The 13,984-nt window shown below is 45.6% G+C and overlaps 1 protein-coding gene across 1 annotated transcript in view; it reads right to left on the reverse strand.

The window, feature by feature from the left end:
* ASPM (abnormal spindle microtubule assembly) overlaps positions 1-13,984 on the reverse strand; it is a 66,989-nt gene that overhangs the window by 9,468 nt on the left and 43,537 nt on the right. Inside the window, exons 19-25 of the mRNA XM_030573612.1 lie at positions 12,181-12,347; positions 11,289-11,448; positions 8,026-8,235; positions 7,650-7,799; positions 6,383-6,574; positions 5,759-5,951; positions 5,108-5,262 (exon numbers count right to left, since the gene is read on the reverse strand). Coding sequence (XP_030429472.1) covers positions 5,108-5,262; positions 5,759-5,951; positions 6,383-6,574; positions 7,650-7,799; positions 8,026-8,235; positions 11,289-11,448; positions 12,181-12,347 — 1,227 coding nt within the window. The remainder of the gene's footprint in view (positions 1-5,107; positions 5,263-5,758; positions 5,952-6,382; positions 6,575-7,649; positions 7,800-8,025; positions 8,236-11,288; positions 11,449-12,180; positions 12,348-13,984) is intronic.

Raw genomic sequence — 13,984 nt, forward strand, 5'->3', positions numbered from 1 at the left:
GAGACCCTGAGCTGCAGCGCCCCAGCCGAATACACCTTACGGCCAAGGAGGTCCATCCGCCTGGCTTCTCTGGATTTGGGGGCTGGAGCCTCCTGGCCATGACGCTCCCTATCGTTCACTGATTGCACCACCAGTGAACCCGGAGTCGGGTGTACATGGAGATATTCGTATCCCCTAGAAGGGGCCATGTACTTCCTCTCGACGCCTTTCGCTGTCGGAGGGATGGAGGCCGGGGACTGCCAGATGGTGTTGGCGTTGGCCTGGATGGTCCGTATGAAGGGCAGGGCGACCCTGGTGGGAGCATCAGAAGAGAGGATGGTCACAATTGGATCCTCTATCTCCGAGACCTCCTCTGCCTGCAGACTCAGATTTTGAGCCAAACGCCTGAGGAGGTCTTGGTGCGCCCTGAGATCCAGCGGGGGGGGACTGTTGGAGGAGGTACCCGCCACCGCCTCATCCGGGGAGGAGGATGAGGAGACCCCAGGCACGAGAGTGTCTAACTGAAGGTCTTCCTCAGCCCTCGCCTCTGCCTCAGGAGCCACAGCGGAGTCTTGCTGCTTGGACCCTTCCTCCCCTTCCGGGGAGGGAGGGGGGCGAGACAACAAGGCTTCAGGAGCCCTACGCTCTGCAGTCGCCGGCCTAGCAGGGAGCTGCTGGGGGCCCTGGGCCTGATGGTATGCCCAGGGTGTCCAGAATCCCCACTGTTGTGGGCCTTGGTCCTGCAGCGGCGGATCACCGAACAGCGCCGTCTGCCGGTCGGTGCCCAGCGCATACCCGCTGTCCATCTGGGAGGATACGGACGGCTGTCTAGAGGGCCATGGAGGGGCCGACCCTGGATGGTAAGGGTCTGCGCGGGCCGGCACGGAGGATCGTCTCGGTGCCGGGGACCGGTGCCGGGAGTCATATCGGTGCCGGGATCGGGATCGGGACCGGGTTCTGTCGCGGTGCCGGGATCCTGATCGGTACCGGGCGCCACTTCGGTGCCGGGACCTGCCACCGGCTCGGTGCCGGGAGGTCGACCGGGACCTGCCACCGGCTCGGTGCCGGGAGGTCGACCGAGACCGGGACCTGCCACCGGCTCGGTGCCGGGAGGTCGACCGGTGCGGCGAGTAGCGTCGGGACCTGCTCCTGGAATCGCGGTGCCGGTCTCGGCGACTGGAACCTGACTGTGATCGTCTCGATGTCGACCGGTGCCGCGAGTGCGACCGGTACCGCTGAGGGGAGCGGTGCCGGGACTGCGAGCGGCGGCGGGACCTGGAGCGCCCAAGACGTCGGGACCTGGATCGTGAACGAGATCTTCTGGGCGGTGCCGACATCATGGGCTTGCCTCTGGACACAACCCGCACCGGGGGTACCGGGGGTGGCAGCCGAGTGGGCTCAGTCAGGGCTATGAGGTCCCGAGCCGAGGCGAAGGTGTCCGGTGTGGATGGGACCATTATCTCAACCCCAGATCTCATGGGGGAGCTCGGCGGTACCGGACTCGACGGACCCGCTGGGCCCGGAGTCGACGGTGCCGGCGGCGCCGCGGCCGATGTCGAGGCCGGGCGCTCTAGCCGGGTCTGCCTGGCCGGAGTATTGGACTTCGACGGCCTTGGTTCTGACTCCGGTGCCGGAGAGGGTCGGTGCCGGGGAGTCTTCTCTGTGCCGGTGCCATCCGGTGCCGGCGCCGAGATCACGGCCTGCGAAGCCGTCGGGTCAAGTGCCGCCTCCATGAGGAGAGTCCGGAGCCTTTGATCCCTCTCCTTCTTTGTCCTTGGCTTAAAAGCCTTACAGATGCGGCACTTGTCAGATCTGTGCGATTCCCCGAGGCACTTCAGGCACGCTTCGTGGGGATCGCTGGTAGGCATGGGCTTCTTGCAGGCCGCACACTGTTTGAAGCCCGGCGAAACAGGCATGAGCCTGGCGCCGGGTGCCGGGAAGGGCTAAGCCCCCGGCGAAGAACTACTTAACAACTATTTAACTTAACTATCTACTTAACCAACTAATTAACAACTATAATGGACTAGAGATGAACGATAGATAAACGATAGAGAACTAGGAGAGCTAGGGACGTGGAGGACAGCTATGCCGCGCTCCACAGTTCCAACGACCGACACGGCGGTAAGAAGGAACTGAGGAGCGGGCGGGCCGGCAGGGATATATATTGGGCGCCATGGCGGCGCCACTCCAGGGGGCGACCTGCCGGCCCACTGGAGTTGCTAGGGTAAAAAGTTTCCGACGAACGTGCACGCACGGCGCGCACACCTAACTGGAATGGATGTGAGCAATCACTCGAAGAAGAACTGAAGTTAGCTGGGACCAGGCAGGGAGGAATGCCTTGTGAGAGGCAGTTGAAAAAGGGAGGAGAATGATCCACTAGAGCAACTGGTGGGCTGCCCTCAGGCCTCCCATCAAAAGTTCTGCTTGAGCCCCGTTGGTGGTTTAGGGGGCGCCTGATTTTGACCTCCTTGAGGGCCAGACTGTCTCCGATGATTCACTTTACCACGCCTTCTGCTAAAGTCCTGACGCGGCCTAGGCGGGGTGTTAGGGCGGTGTGGCTGGGGCCGAAAGGTCCTGCATTGGGTCACTGGTGTGGGCATACCCAGCGAGCGCATTATAACGCCATTGTCCTTCAGACTTTGCAATCTGGGGTCAGTTTTATCTGAGAACAGGCCCTGGCCTTTGCAGGGCAAATCCTTAATAGTTTGTTGTAATTCAGGGGGAAGGCCTGACACCTGGAGCCAGGAGATACGTCTCATCATCACTCCTGACACCAGAGTTCTGGCTGCAGAGTCCGCTGCATCTAGAGAGGCTTGGAGGGAGGTTCTTGCTACCTTTTTACCCTCCTCAAGTAGGGCCGTAAATTCTTGACGGGATTCCTGGGGAAGAAGCTCCGTAAACTTCCCCAAGGACACCCACATGTAAAAGTTATATCTACTTAGGAGGGCTTGTTGGTTTGCCACCCTAAGTTGGAGGCCCCCGGCCAAGTATATTTTGTGGCCTAGGAGGTCCACGTGTCTAGCCTCCTTTGACTTAGGAGCCGGGACTTGCTGGCCATGACGCTCCCTCTCATTCACCGATTGCACCACTAAAGAGCAAGGAGGTGGGTGAATGTAGAGATATTCATACTCCTTTGAGGGGACCATATATTTTCTCTCTACTCCCCTTGCTGTACATGGAATCGAGCCTGGGGATTGCCAAATGGTATTCACATTAGCCTGTATGGTGCGGATAAATGGAAGAGCCACTCTAGTAGGTGCATCAGCCGATAGGATGTCCACGACAGGGTCCTCTATTTCAGGGACCTCCTTCACCTGTAAGTTCATATTCAGAGCCACTCGTCTCAAACGGTCTTGATGAGCCCTGAGATCAATTGGTGGAGGGCCTGAGGAGGATGTTCCCACCACCGGCTCGTCAGGCGAGGAGAAGCAGGAGAGGCCTGGGACCAGGGGGTCCTGTGGGGGTTCCTGCACTTGAGGAGCGTCATCTGTGTCAAGTGGAACCTGGGTGTCTGCAGATGGTATTGGAGCCTCACCCGTGCCCATGGAGGTGGGAGGCGGGTTTCCGATGGATTGTATGACCCGCACCGGCAGTGCTGGGGGTTGAGGCTGTGTCGACTCCGTCATGGCAATGAGCTGCCTTGTCGTGGAGAAGGTCTCCGGTGTAGAAGGGAGAGCAAGCTCAACCACAGCATGAGCCAGGGAGCTGTCAGGCACCGGACTCAACGGCCCTTTTGGGACCGGAATCGACAGTGCCACGCTCAGTGGAACCGCAATTGGCGGTACCGCAGTCGACGGTGCTGCGGCAGAGAATGGTGCCGGACGAACCGTCTTCAAAAAGCACTCCTTCTGTGGAGGTGAAGCATCTGGAGCGCTATGTTGCTTCCTGGGTCTCGGGGACAGGGAGCGGTGCCGAGCAGATGCTGGTGCCGGTAGGGGTCGGTGCCAGGGCTCCTTCTCGGTACCGGAGCAGTTTAGGGCCGAAGGGGCACTCCTTACAGAAGCAGTCTGTTGGGCGCTCGGTACCGACGCTGCAGGACTAAGTGCCGACTCCATGAGGAGCTGTTTCAATTGAAAGTCCCGCTCTTTCTTTGTCCTTGGTTTAAACGACTTGCAGATGCGGCACTTATCGGTAAGGTGGGATTCCCCTAGGCACTTGAGGCAGGAGTTGTGGGGATCCCCTATTGGCATCGGCTTTTGGCACGCCAAGCATGTTTTGAATCCTGATGCCTTGGGCATGGGCCCGTACCGGGGTGGAGGAAAGAGGCTAATCCCCGATCCCCCCTTAAACTATATACACTAACTATAAATACAACAACTAATACTAACTATAACTACAAGAACTCGAACTATACACACAACAAACAGCAAAGAACTATGAGTAGCTAGGGATGGGGAGATCAGCAAAGCCGTGCTCCACAGTTCCAACAACCATCACGGGTGGTAAGAAGGAACTGAAGGGCCGTTGGGTTGGCAGGGGTATATATCCGGTGCCATAACAGCGCCACTCCAGGGGGCAACCCAGCCGACCCATGGAGTGTTGCTAGGGTAAAAATCTTCCAACGAATGTGCACGCACACCTAATTGGAATCGATATGAGCAAGCACTCGAAGAAGAATAGTTTCTTATAGAACTGTTTATATCATCTATAGATATGAAAAAGGTGAGAATTTGGAAAAGCATCCTATACCAGTGTTTTCTGTAATATTTTAATTACAAATCATACATAAAACTTCAGTATGCAATACCCTACCAATGATTAATTCTCTTTTTTGTACAAAACTGTTTACCAATTTCACAACATAAAAAGCCTGGTACTTTTTCAACCATGCACCCTCTGCCACCACTCAGATTTTAGTTCGAATAACATAAATTCATTGAAAGCCATGATTAAAATTAAACTATTTTATAGGATGTAATAACTGTTCACATTAAGAAAAATAATTTGATGATCTGATTCAAAATAATTTGGCATAATTGGTTTTCAACTCAGGAAAAGGGTCTTTTTTTGCAAAACCAGCAGTTATTACAGTGGATAAATTCATGCTTATCTCTTTGGATAAATGTAAATATCTGTATATTAGATAGTCCACAACTTAAGAAACTTCAAAAGCAAAACACTGAAATACCTTTGAAACGTTAAGCAGGACTTGAACTGAATATTTGATAACTTCCATACAGGGGATACTGCGGTTGCAATTCCGGATCAGAATAAAAATAGTGAAGATTGCTCCGCTCTGGGCCATATTTTCGCAACAGAGAGGGGAGAGCCTGGTAACAACCTCTAAAATAAATGGGTTCATTTGTGAATGCTAATCAAGTTATTTTCAAACAGTAACATTAGGCTTGGCAAATACATTAGAACAAAAACAAAATCAATTTCAAGCCACGTTTTTAAATTATGATTTTGAACATTCCGTCAAGACAAAGGTATCCAGCGTATGTGACACTGCGTATCAGGTGAAATTAAAAGTAAGTAGGACTCCCTTTATGCCCTGCATGTATTAAGTAGTACTGCTGGGCATGGGGAGGCCAGGAACTAGAATAATGCATTCATTACTACATTCTGATGTTGGTTGTTTTTTAAGACAGCTTGTTATCAGTGCCATATCTGATTTAGAAGGAAATGGCTTTGCATACTGTTGTACGCTCTAACTTTGTCACTTTTCCTAGTTGTACTGTAAGCTTGAATATAATCATGTGCTCCCCTTTCTCAAGACAGTAGTGGACTCCCAAACTTCTGAGTGCCCAATTTTTAATTACGAAAAGAAACTACTAACCTAGATGTTTTAATGCTGCAAGAATGTAAGAAATATGTTTGTATTTTAGAAGATAATCAATGGCAACTGCAGTTCTGTTACACAATTTGTTTTCTTCTTTGCTCTCTTTGTTAGCCATTTCCAAACTGTGTCGTAACGCTTTAGTTTTTGCTGTGTCATTTTTCTTCCTCCAAGAATATCCTCTCCACAATGCCTGAGAGAAAACATGGCAGAAAGATTTCACAAATGGGAAAAGATTTACAAGTAAGAGTGGCTCTATGATAGAATATTCATTAGAATCTCAAATCAACCTTATATGAGCTTAATAAAAGTTATTCTCAAAATACTTCAATTGCAGAATTCTAAGTTATAAGCCTATGATCAGATTTAGTATTCAGTCCTCTGACTACTAGATTCCCAGTACAAAAATAAATCTGTCAGAAACAGTGTCTTTTACTATTACTTGATGGTTAGTTGGTATTTAGTTTTCCAATCCAGTATTCATCTTAAAAAAAAATAAAAAATGTATCAATCTGTACTCTTAAAGAAACACCATTGGTTGGCAATAGAAATAGAAGCAGTCTATTTTAATAACTATAAAATAGACATGAGCAAGATGATATTCCCTTATGAGAATTCATATACCTGAAATTTAATTATTCCATTCTTCAGCTTTCTTCTGTGTTTGTAAAAAAGGAACTTTCGTACAGCTCTTTGGATTGTGGTTGCAGCCTCATTTCTCTGTTTCAGCCATACCCGAACCATTTGCTGTATTTTAATGATTTTCAGATGATCCTGTAGACTTTTTTTTTGTTGAAGTTTTGCTCGAAACCACCTCTGTTTAAGATAAATGGAAGTTTTTAAAAGACAAATTAAGCTTGCTTTCTTTTCCTGATATGACCACACATGCATGTATGCACACACTTCTTGTAACTTAAATATTGACAGAGTAAGAACTAAAATCTGAATGTATCATGGATTTAATTGATGCAAAGCCAGGAACTGAACACCATGCTAGCAAAGGTGTGGCTTCGAATGGGCTGGGATCACCTAAATAAACCCTTGGTGAGGGGGGAAATGTGCCACTGGACTGCGGTGGTAGTAATGGGGCTGGGTGATTAGCTCTCACTTGGTAAAGGTGGATGAAGAGAGAAGTTGCTAGCCCCATCCTTAATCCAGTTGCAGGGTCTCCTTTAATGCTGGGGACTAGGCTGATCACCAGTTTTGGGTTCTGGAAAGGATTTTTCCTATATAGTAAATTTGCCTGTTTTGGCATGTGGATTTTTTTCACCTTCCATTTAGCAGTCTGAGTCTTGTTCTGGGGAGGTTAAATTAGTTGTCTCAACTTAGACAAGTCCCTGTGTGATAGGTTGGGTTAGAATAGGGGTAGTCAATAGGTACACTGCAGGCCAAATCTGGACCACAAGATGCTTTTGAACAGACTGTGAAATCTTTTTATTTACTTACTATCATTATTTTCTCTGGAGTCTGGACCTTGACCAAGAAGTTTGAATCTTAACAAAAAATAATTGATTACCCCTGGGTTACAAAGTGTCCAAATAAGGTCCCTGTAACCTAGTTGGGGTTGCTTACACATTGGTCCTGAGCATGCTATTGCATGTTTAAGGGATATCACTCTATGTCTCATGCAGCTTGTGATTCACCTTCATCTGGTCTCTCCTCCCTCCAGCACAGAGAAGGGAATGGGTCAGGACTTTGTTTTCCAGTTAGGCCTGAGAGTGTAGAGGAGGCATGGCCTTCACATCCACAATGGGGCCACTGGTGACAGTTGATGACAACACTGCAACAACCCTGCTTGGTAGTTTGGTGATTACTCCAGTTAGGTAATAGTTAAATAAAATAGTTGAAGAAAATTAGTATGCAATAGCTCCTTCCTCCCAACAATGCTAACCTGAATACATAGGACAGAAGAGATCTGCATTCGTGCATGTTTCAATACAAGGTGAATTCTGAATGCTCTCTGAATTTTAATAGCAGAGAGATGATGATATGCAGCAGCTGAAAAACAAAGCAGCCGCTCCTTCTGCTTCTGGTCTAAAATCTGTAGAAAGAAAAACAGAGACAGGAAACAGCATTAATAATCAAATCCAGAGTTAGTCTTTGCTACATTATAATCATAATCTATGCTAACTCAGAAATGGAGTTACAAGAAATATAGCAGGGGTTAGTGTAATGTCTGAAACAGCTTTTCACTGTAGCCTAACTCCTAATCAATCTTACATATTTTTAACATCTATGTAGTTATACTCACTTAAAAAGACATTTACCTTTTTTCTCACTAACCATCCCCGGAAAAATGCTTGCAGTTTAATAGCAGCTTTTCTAGTTTTGATGTATTTTATGCATTCAAGTCTTCCTTCTTGCCTAGCTCGTATATGTTTCTGGATGACCAAAGCAGCAGCTTTTTGTTGATGAAACTTGTGTCTTTCTTTGAAGCCTCTATAAGCTGCTTGAATCAAACATGCAGCCTGCTGCTTCTAGAAGATAAATTGCACGTTGATAGTCAAGTGTGCTTTTTCTTGTCATAGTGAAAGTACATTAGGTTTTCATGTTTATTGTGTTACCATTTATTGCAGGGGTGAGTAAACTTTTTGGCCTGAGGGCCAGAGTGGGAAACAGAAATTGTATGGAAGGCCATGAATACTCATAAAATTGAGATTGGGGTGTGAAAGAGAGTGTTGGCTTGGGGGCGTGGGGGCTGGGGATGAGAGGGTTAGGGTGCAGGAGGGTGCTCCGGACTTGGACCAAGGGGTTTGGAGAGCAAGAAAGGGATCAGGGCTGGGAATGAAGGGTTTGGGGTAAAGGGAGGTGGTCTGCGCTGGGACCGAGGGGTTTGGAGAGTGGGAGGGGGATCAGGGCTGAGGCAGGGGGTTGGGACGTGAGAAGAGGCTCAGGGGTGCAGGCTCTGAGCGGTGCTTACCTCAAGTAGCTCCCAGAAGCAGTGGCATGACCCTTCTCCGGCTCCTATGCGGAGGCGCAGCCAGGCAGCTCTGCATGCTTTCCCATCCACAGGCACTGCCCCCGCAGCTCCCAGTAGAGCATGTAAGAGCCGGCACGGGGCCATGCCGCAGCTTCCAGGAGCCGTGTGGTACAGCCCCAGCTGGAGTGGGGCGGAGCCATGTGGTGTGGCCCCACCTGGAGCACTGGAGCGGAGCCAAGCCATGTAGTGTGGCCCCAGACCCAGCACCCTCGCCAGAGAGCCAGAGCTGGGCCAAGCCGCGTGGTGCAGCTCGCGGGTCGGCTTAAAATGGCCCACAGGCCATAGTTAGCTCACCCTTGATCTATTGTAAGATGGAAAGTGGCGACCAAGGATCAAAAATAAAATGAAGGTGCCACTAAACTTCTTACTTAAATTCAACTCAGCAAGTCAGTCAGCATTCATTAATAGCAGTAGGAGTTTTCACAACTTAGAGGCTTTTCCTCTCCTTAAAGGACTTAAAAATGTTGGCAATGGATTTTATTTTAAGCAGGTTGACCATGTCAGCAATAGGCCATTTTTACATTTACTTAAAGAGCAGGTCTTATTGTTATCAGTGTAGATTAGGCATATGCAATTTTTGGCATAGTTTAAGTGACTGGGATCTTGTTTGCTCTCAAAGTAAAGGAAACCTGAACCTTTAGGGAGATGGAAGAGCTCAAAAAGGTGGGAAAAACAACTCTGATATATTTCCTGGGGTCATTCACAACTCAATGCAACCTTAGTTCTAGTTTTACTTCTCTTTTCCCTATCCATACTTAATATTTTGGTGACAAACCTTTTTTAAATAGCAGCAAGTATTATAAGTAGGGCTGTCAAGCAATTAAAAAAAATTAATCTCAATTAATCGCACTAACAATAATAGAATACTGTTCAAATATTTGGATGTTTTCTACATTTTCAAATATATTGATTTCAGTTACAACGCAGAATATAAAGTGTACAATGCTGACTATTTTTGATTACAAGTATTTGCACTGTAAAAAAACAAAAGAAATAGTATTTTTCAATTCACCTAATACAAGTACTGTAGTGCAATCTCTTTATGACAGTTCAACTTACCAATGCAGAATTATGTACAAAAAAACTGCATTCAAAAATTAAAAATTTTAGAGCCTGCAAGTCCACTCAATCCTATTTCTTGTTCAGCCAATAGCTCAGACAAACAAGTTTTTACACTTGCAGGAGATAATGCTGCCCCCTGTTCTTGCTTACAACATCACCTGAAAGTGAGAATGGGCGTTCACATGGTACTGTTGTAGCTGGCGTCGCAAGATATTTACGTGCCAGACGCGCTTAAGATTCATATGTCCCTTTCTGCTTCAACCACCATTCCAGAGGACATATGTCCATGCTGATGATGGGCTCGTCTCAATAACAATTCAAAGCAGAACGGACTGATGCATGTTCATTTTAATTATCTGAGCAGAAGGTTGATTTTCTTTTTTGGTGGTTCTGTAGTTTCTGCATTGCAGCATTGCTCTTTTAAGACTTCTGAAAGCATGCCCCACACCTCGTCCCTCTCAGATTTTTAAAACCTTGGGTCGAGTGCTGTAGCTATCTTTAGAAATCTCACATTGGTTCCTTCTTTGCGTTTTGTCAAATGTGCAGTGAAAGTGTTCTTAATATGAACAACATGTGCTGGGTTGTTATCCAAGACTGCTTTAACATGAAATATATGGCAGAATGTCGGTAAAAGAGAAGGGGACATACAAGGAGTTCAGTCACAAATTTAATTAACGCATTTTTTTTTTTTAAAAAAACAAGCGGCATCAGCATGGAAGCATGTCCTGTGGAATGGTGGCTGAAGCATGAAGGGGCATATGAATGTTTAGCACGTAAATACCTTTCAATGCTAGCTACAAAACTGCCATGCAAATGCCTATTCTCACTTTCTGCTGACGTAAATAAGAAGAGGGCAACATTATCTCCTGTAAATGTAAACAAACTTGTTAGTCCTACTTCTTGTTCTGCCAATCGCTAAGACAAAGTGGACTTGCAGGCTCTGAAGTTTTACATTATTTTGTTTTTGAGTGCAATAACATAACAAAAACCAAAAAAAAAAACTACATTTGTAAGTTGCACTTTCATGACAAAGATTGCATTACAGTACTTGTATGAGGTGAATCGAAAAATACTATTTATCATTTTTATAGTGCAAATATTTATAATAAAAAATATACACTTTCATTTCAATTACAACATAGAGTACTGTACAAAAATGTAGAAAAACATCCAAAATAGGGTGACCAGATGTCAAGATTTTATCGGGACTGTCCCGATATTTGCTTGTTTGTCCCGCGTCCCAACCGATGTTTGGTTGGGACACTGGACAAACAAGCAATTTTGCTCTCCGCTCCAGCTCACAGATGGAGCCCAGAGGGGCTCTCGCTCTCCCCCTCTCCCCCATTGGATCCCTCTCCAAATCCCTGCGCTGGCCCCGCCTCTTCCCCAACCACGTGGAGTACATTACAAAAAAGTTTACTGCACACACTGAAAATATTTAACATTCAACACCACCCATGTCTTAGCTGACTTTAAGAGTGAAAATACCTTTTTAATTTGTTTCCTAGTGCTGTATCTTCTGTAACCTGATTGAATCTTAACTGCAGCTTCCTTGGTTGCTAGGAATTGTAGCAGAATTGTTCTTGCAGTAAGGGTTTCTCTCCATCTCCTCTGAATAGTAATTGTAGAGGTCTTCATTTTCAAAAACCTAATGCAAATAAACATTTTAGGTTTTCTAAAAAATCCTGTGAGTTTTAAAAAATGAAAAGTTTCATTTGCATTTATTCATTGCTGTCAACAGATTAGCAAGACAAGTGGAATTCACTGGAAAGTTATCAAATCCATAGACATTTTCTCTCTCTCTTTCTCTCTCTCCCTCTCCCTCTCTCAAGACTAGTTAAAGTCAATGGAAACATGAATCATTGGAGTAAACTAGTAAAAAGTGACCCAAGAAATTTTACATCTTCTTGTCTCAAGACAAATAAATAGAAAACAAAAATTAAGTTTGACTTTGGAACAGGATACTAGGGCTTTAATTAAAATACAAAAACAAACCAAAAAAAAAAAATGTTTTTCATTCTGGAGTTTTCAAAACTCAAACATAACTCTTGAGAAGAGAGCAGTGTCGTAAACCTAAACTTCACATATGGAGATGAAAGCATCCTGCAGCTGGCTCTCTCCTTTTGTCTTTCCAAGATTAACACACACAAAACTCACACCAAATACAAAGATTAAGCCTCAGCCCTCAAAGATGTAAACATGTGAATAACTTTATACACATTAGCCACAAGGAGTCAATGGATTACTCATACTTGAGTCTTTGCAGAATCAGGGCTTAAGAGATGACAGAGATTTGCCAGAGTACAAAGCAATATTAAGTTATGAAACAATCAATAGCTCAAGACCATGAAAAGATGTGTGTCACACAATAGTACATTACCAGGTCCTCTGCCATTTGCTTTTGAAATAACTTTGAATGACACAAGTAGCTTTTAGCACAGCTGTATATTCTTTTCGTGCTCTGTATCTTCTGAACCAGGCTTGAATTGTTCGTGCAGCTCTCATTTTACCAGCCAACTGCCTGGCTTTAAAACCCCTAAATAAAGCCTGTCAAACAAAAAAACAAACAAACAAGCAATTAATTTTGTATTTAATGGGACGAACTAGGATAATCCCCCACTCCCCCAACTAGTCACTTCTGCCTGAATGCCTTTTTTAATTCTTATTGTTACAAATTGCACACAAAATTACTAGAAAGGAGGGGACATAATCTTGTCAGTTTCTTTACTATAGCACTTTGTGTACAGTCAGTTTCTCTTGCACACAGCTGGGGAGTACTACACACACTTCCATCAATGTAAATTTCAGCAAGAGAAAAAAATCCCAAAATGAATTAAAAGATAAAAGTTACAGATTTTAAAGATAACTGTGGAACAACCTGAAACCTAACTGCAACTGTTTTGATTTGAAACTTTGTGTTGTTCAAAGCTGATGGGCTTGGTAGCACTGCTGTATTTACAGAGTTGGAAACTTGTAGTGAAGGTATTGTCGTCCCTAACTAAATCCATGGTAAATTCTAGCATATTTCAGTTTATGCTGTACTTTTGTTTTTTTCTGCTCTTACCATAAACTGTGGCTCTACTCACCTATTTCACTTTTTGTAAGTGGCCAATTAAATTATTTCTGCATCCATATTATGGGAATTTGGGATGCTGAGGATCTCCCACCTTACACACTCTCTGTTTTGAAAGCAGAAGCCCAATCACCTGTCTAGGTACACCTGCACATTAGTAAGAGGTGAGGTTAGATAAGGCAGCAGAAAAACTCTCTCAGGGGTTCCAGAAACTGAAAAATAAATGGGAGGGTTTCCCCCTTCTCCCAAACAAAATATCTGGAATATTATAAGAAACTCTAAAACTCACACTCCCCTTTTTGGGATGTGCAGGGGAAGGAAAGGTAAAAAGGTAAGGAGTATCTTGGCACCCCGTACTCCAGGAGGCTAAGGCAGTCCAAAGAGAAATCCCCTGTCCTCCAAAACAATACAGCTAAGGGGACTAGAGAATGAAATCATTTGCAGCTCTTCCCACAAACAGCCTAGGGGAGTAGCAAGAAACATACCCAGCCAAAAAAAGTGGGAAACTCCAGAAGGGAGCTCAGAGGACCACTGGTCAGTTCCCCACTGTGGTCTGTGGAACCAAGAGCAGTGCTCTCTACTTTCTCCCAGCAGCCCTTTAACCTGTCACAGAGGGACAGAAGACTGGGTTTCTGAGCATTTTCCCTCACATCCCTAGACATATCTCTGGATTTGCAGACCACACCTTCTTCCCTCTGATGCTTGGCTGCCTCGCACCCCTTCTTGGAGGAAAAAAATAAAAAAAATAGGGACCTCAAACATCTAACGTTAATAATTTTTTTTTTAAAGGGGCTCAAGATCAGCCATTTATTCACCCTAAAATAGAGCCTTTTAAAGAGGGCTGAAAGAGACTATGTAGAAATGGCATCTTCCTACCCCTTGCTCTATGTATATTGTCATAGCTTCTCACTTGGACAAAATAAGTTACTACTTTTACTCTACTTACCACTCCAGAGCCCACACATTTAAGTAAATAAACTGGTTTCCATTCCTTCTCATATCAGTATAACTATTAAGTTACCATTAGTCCATCTGTACAAACCAACTGAATACAAGGGCATAATTTAACCTGCAGGATGTTTGTTTCCTGAGCAGGAAAAACACCAACTTG

This window comes from Gopherus evgoodei, chromosome 8, assembly GCF_007399415.2.
Source record: "Gopherus evgoodei ecotype Sinaloan lineage chromosome 8, rGopEvg1_v1.p, whole genome shotgun sequence".
Lineage (NCBI taxonomy): Eukaryota > Metazoa > Chordata > Testudines > Testudinidae > Gopherus > Gopherus evgoodei.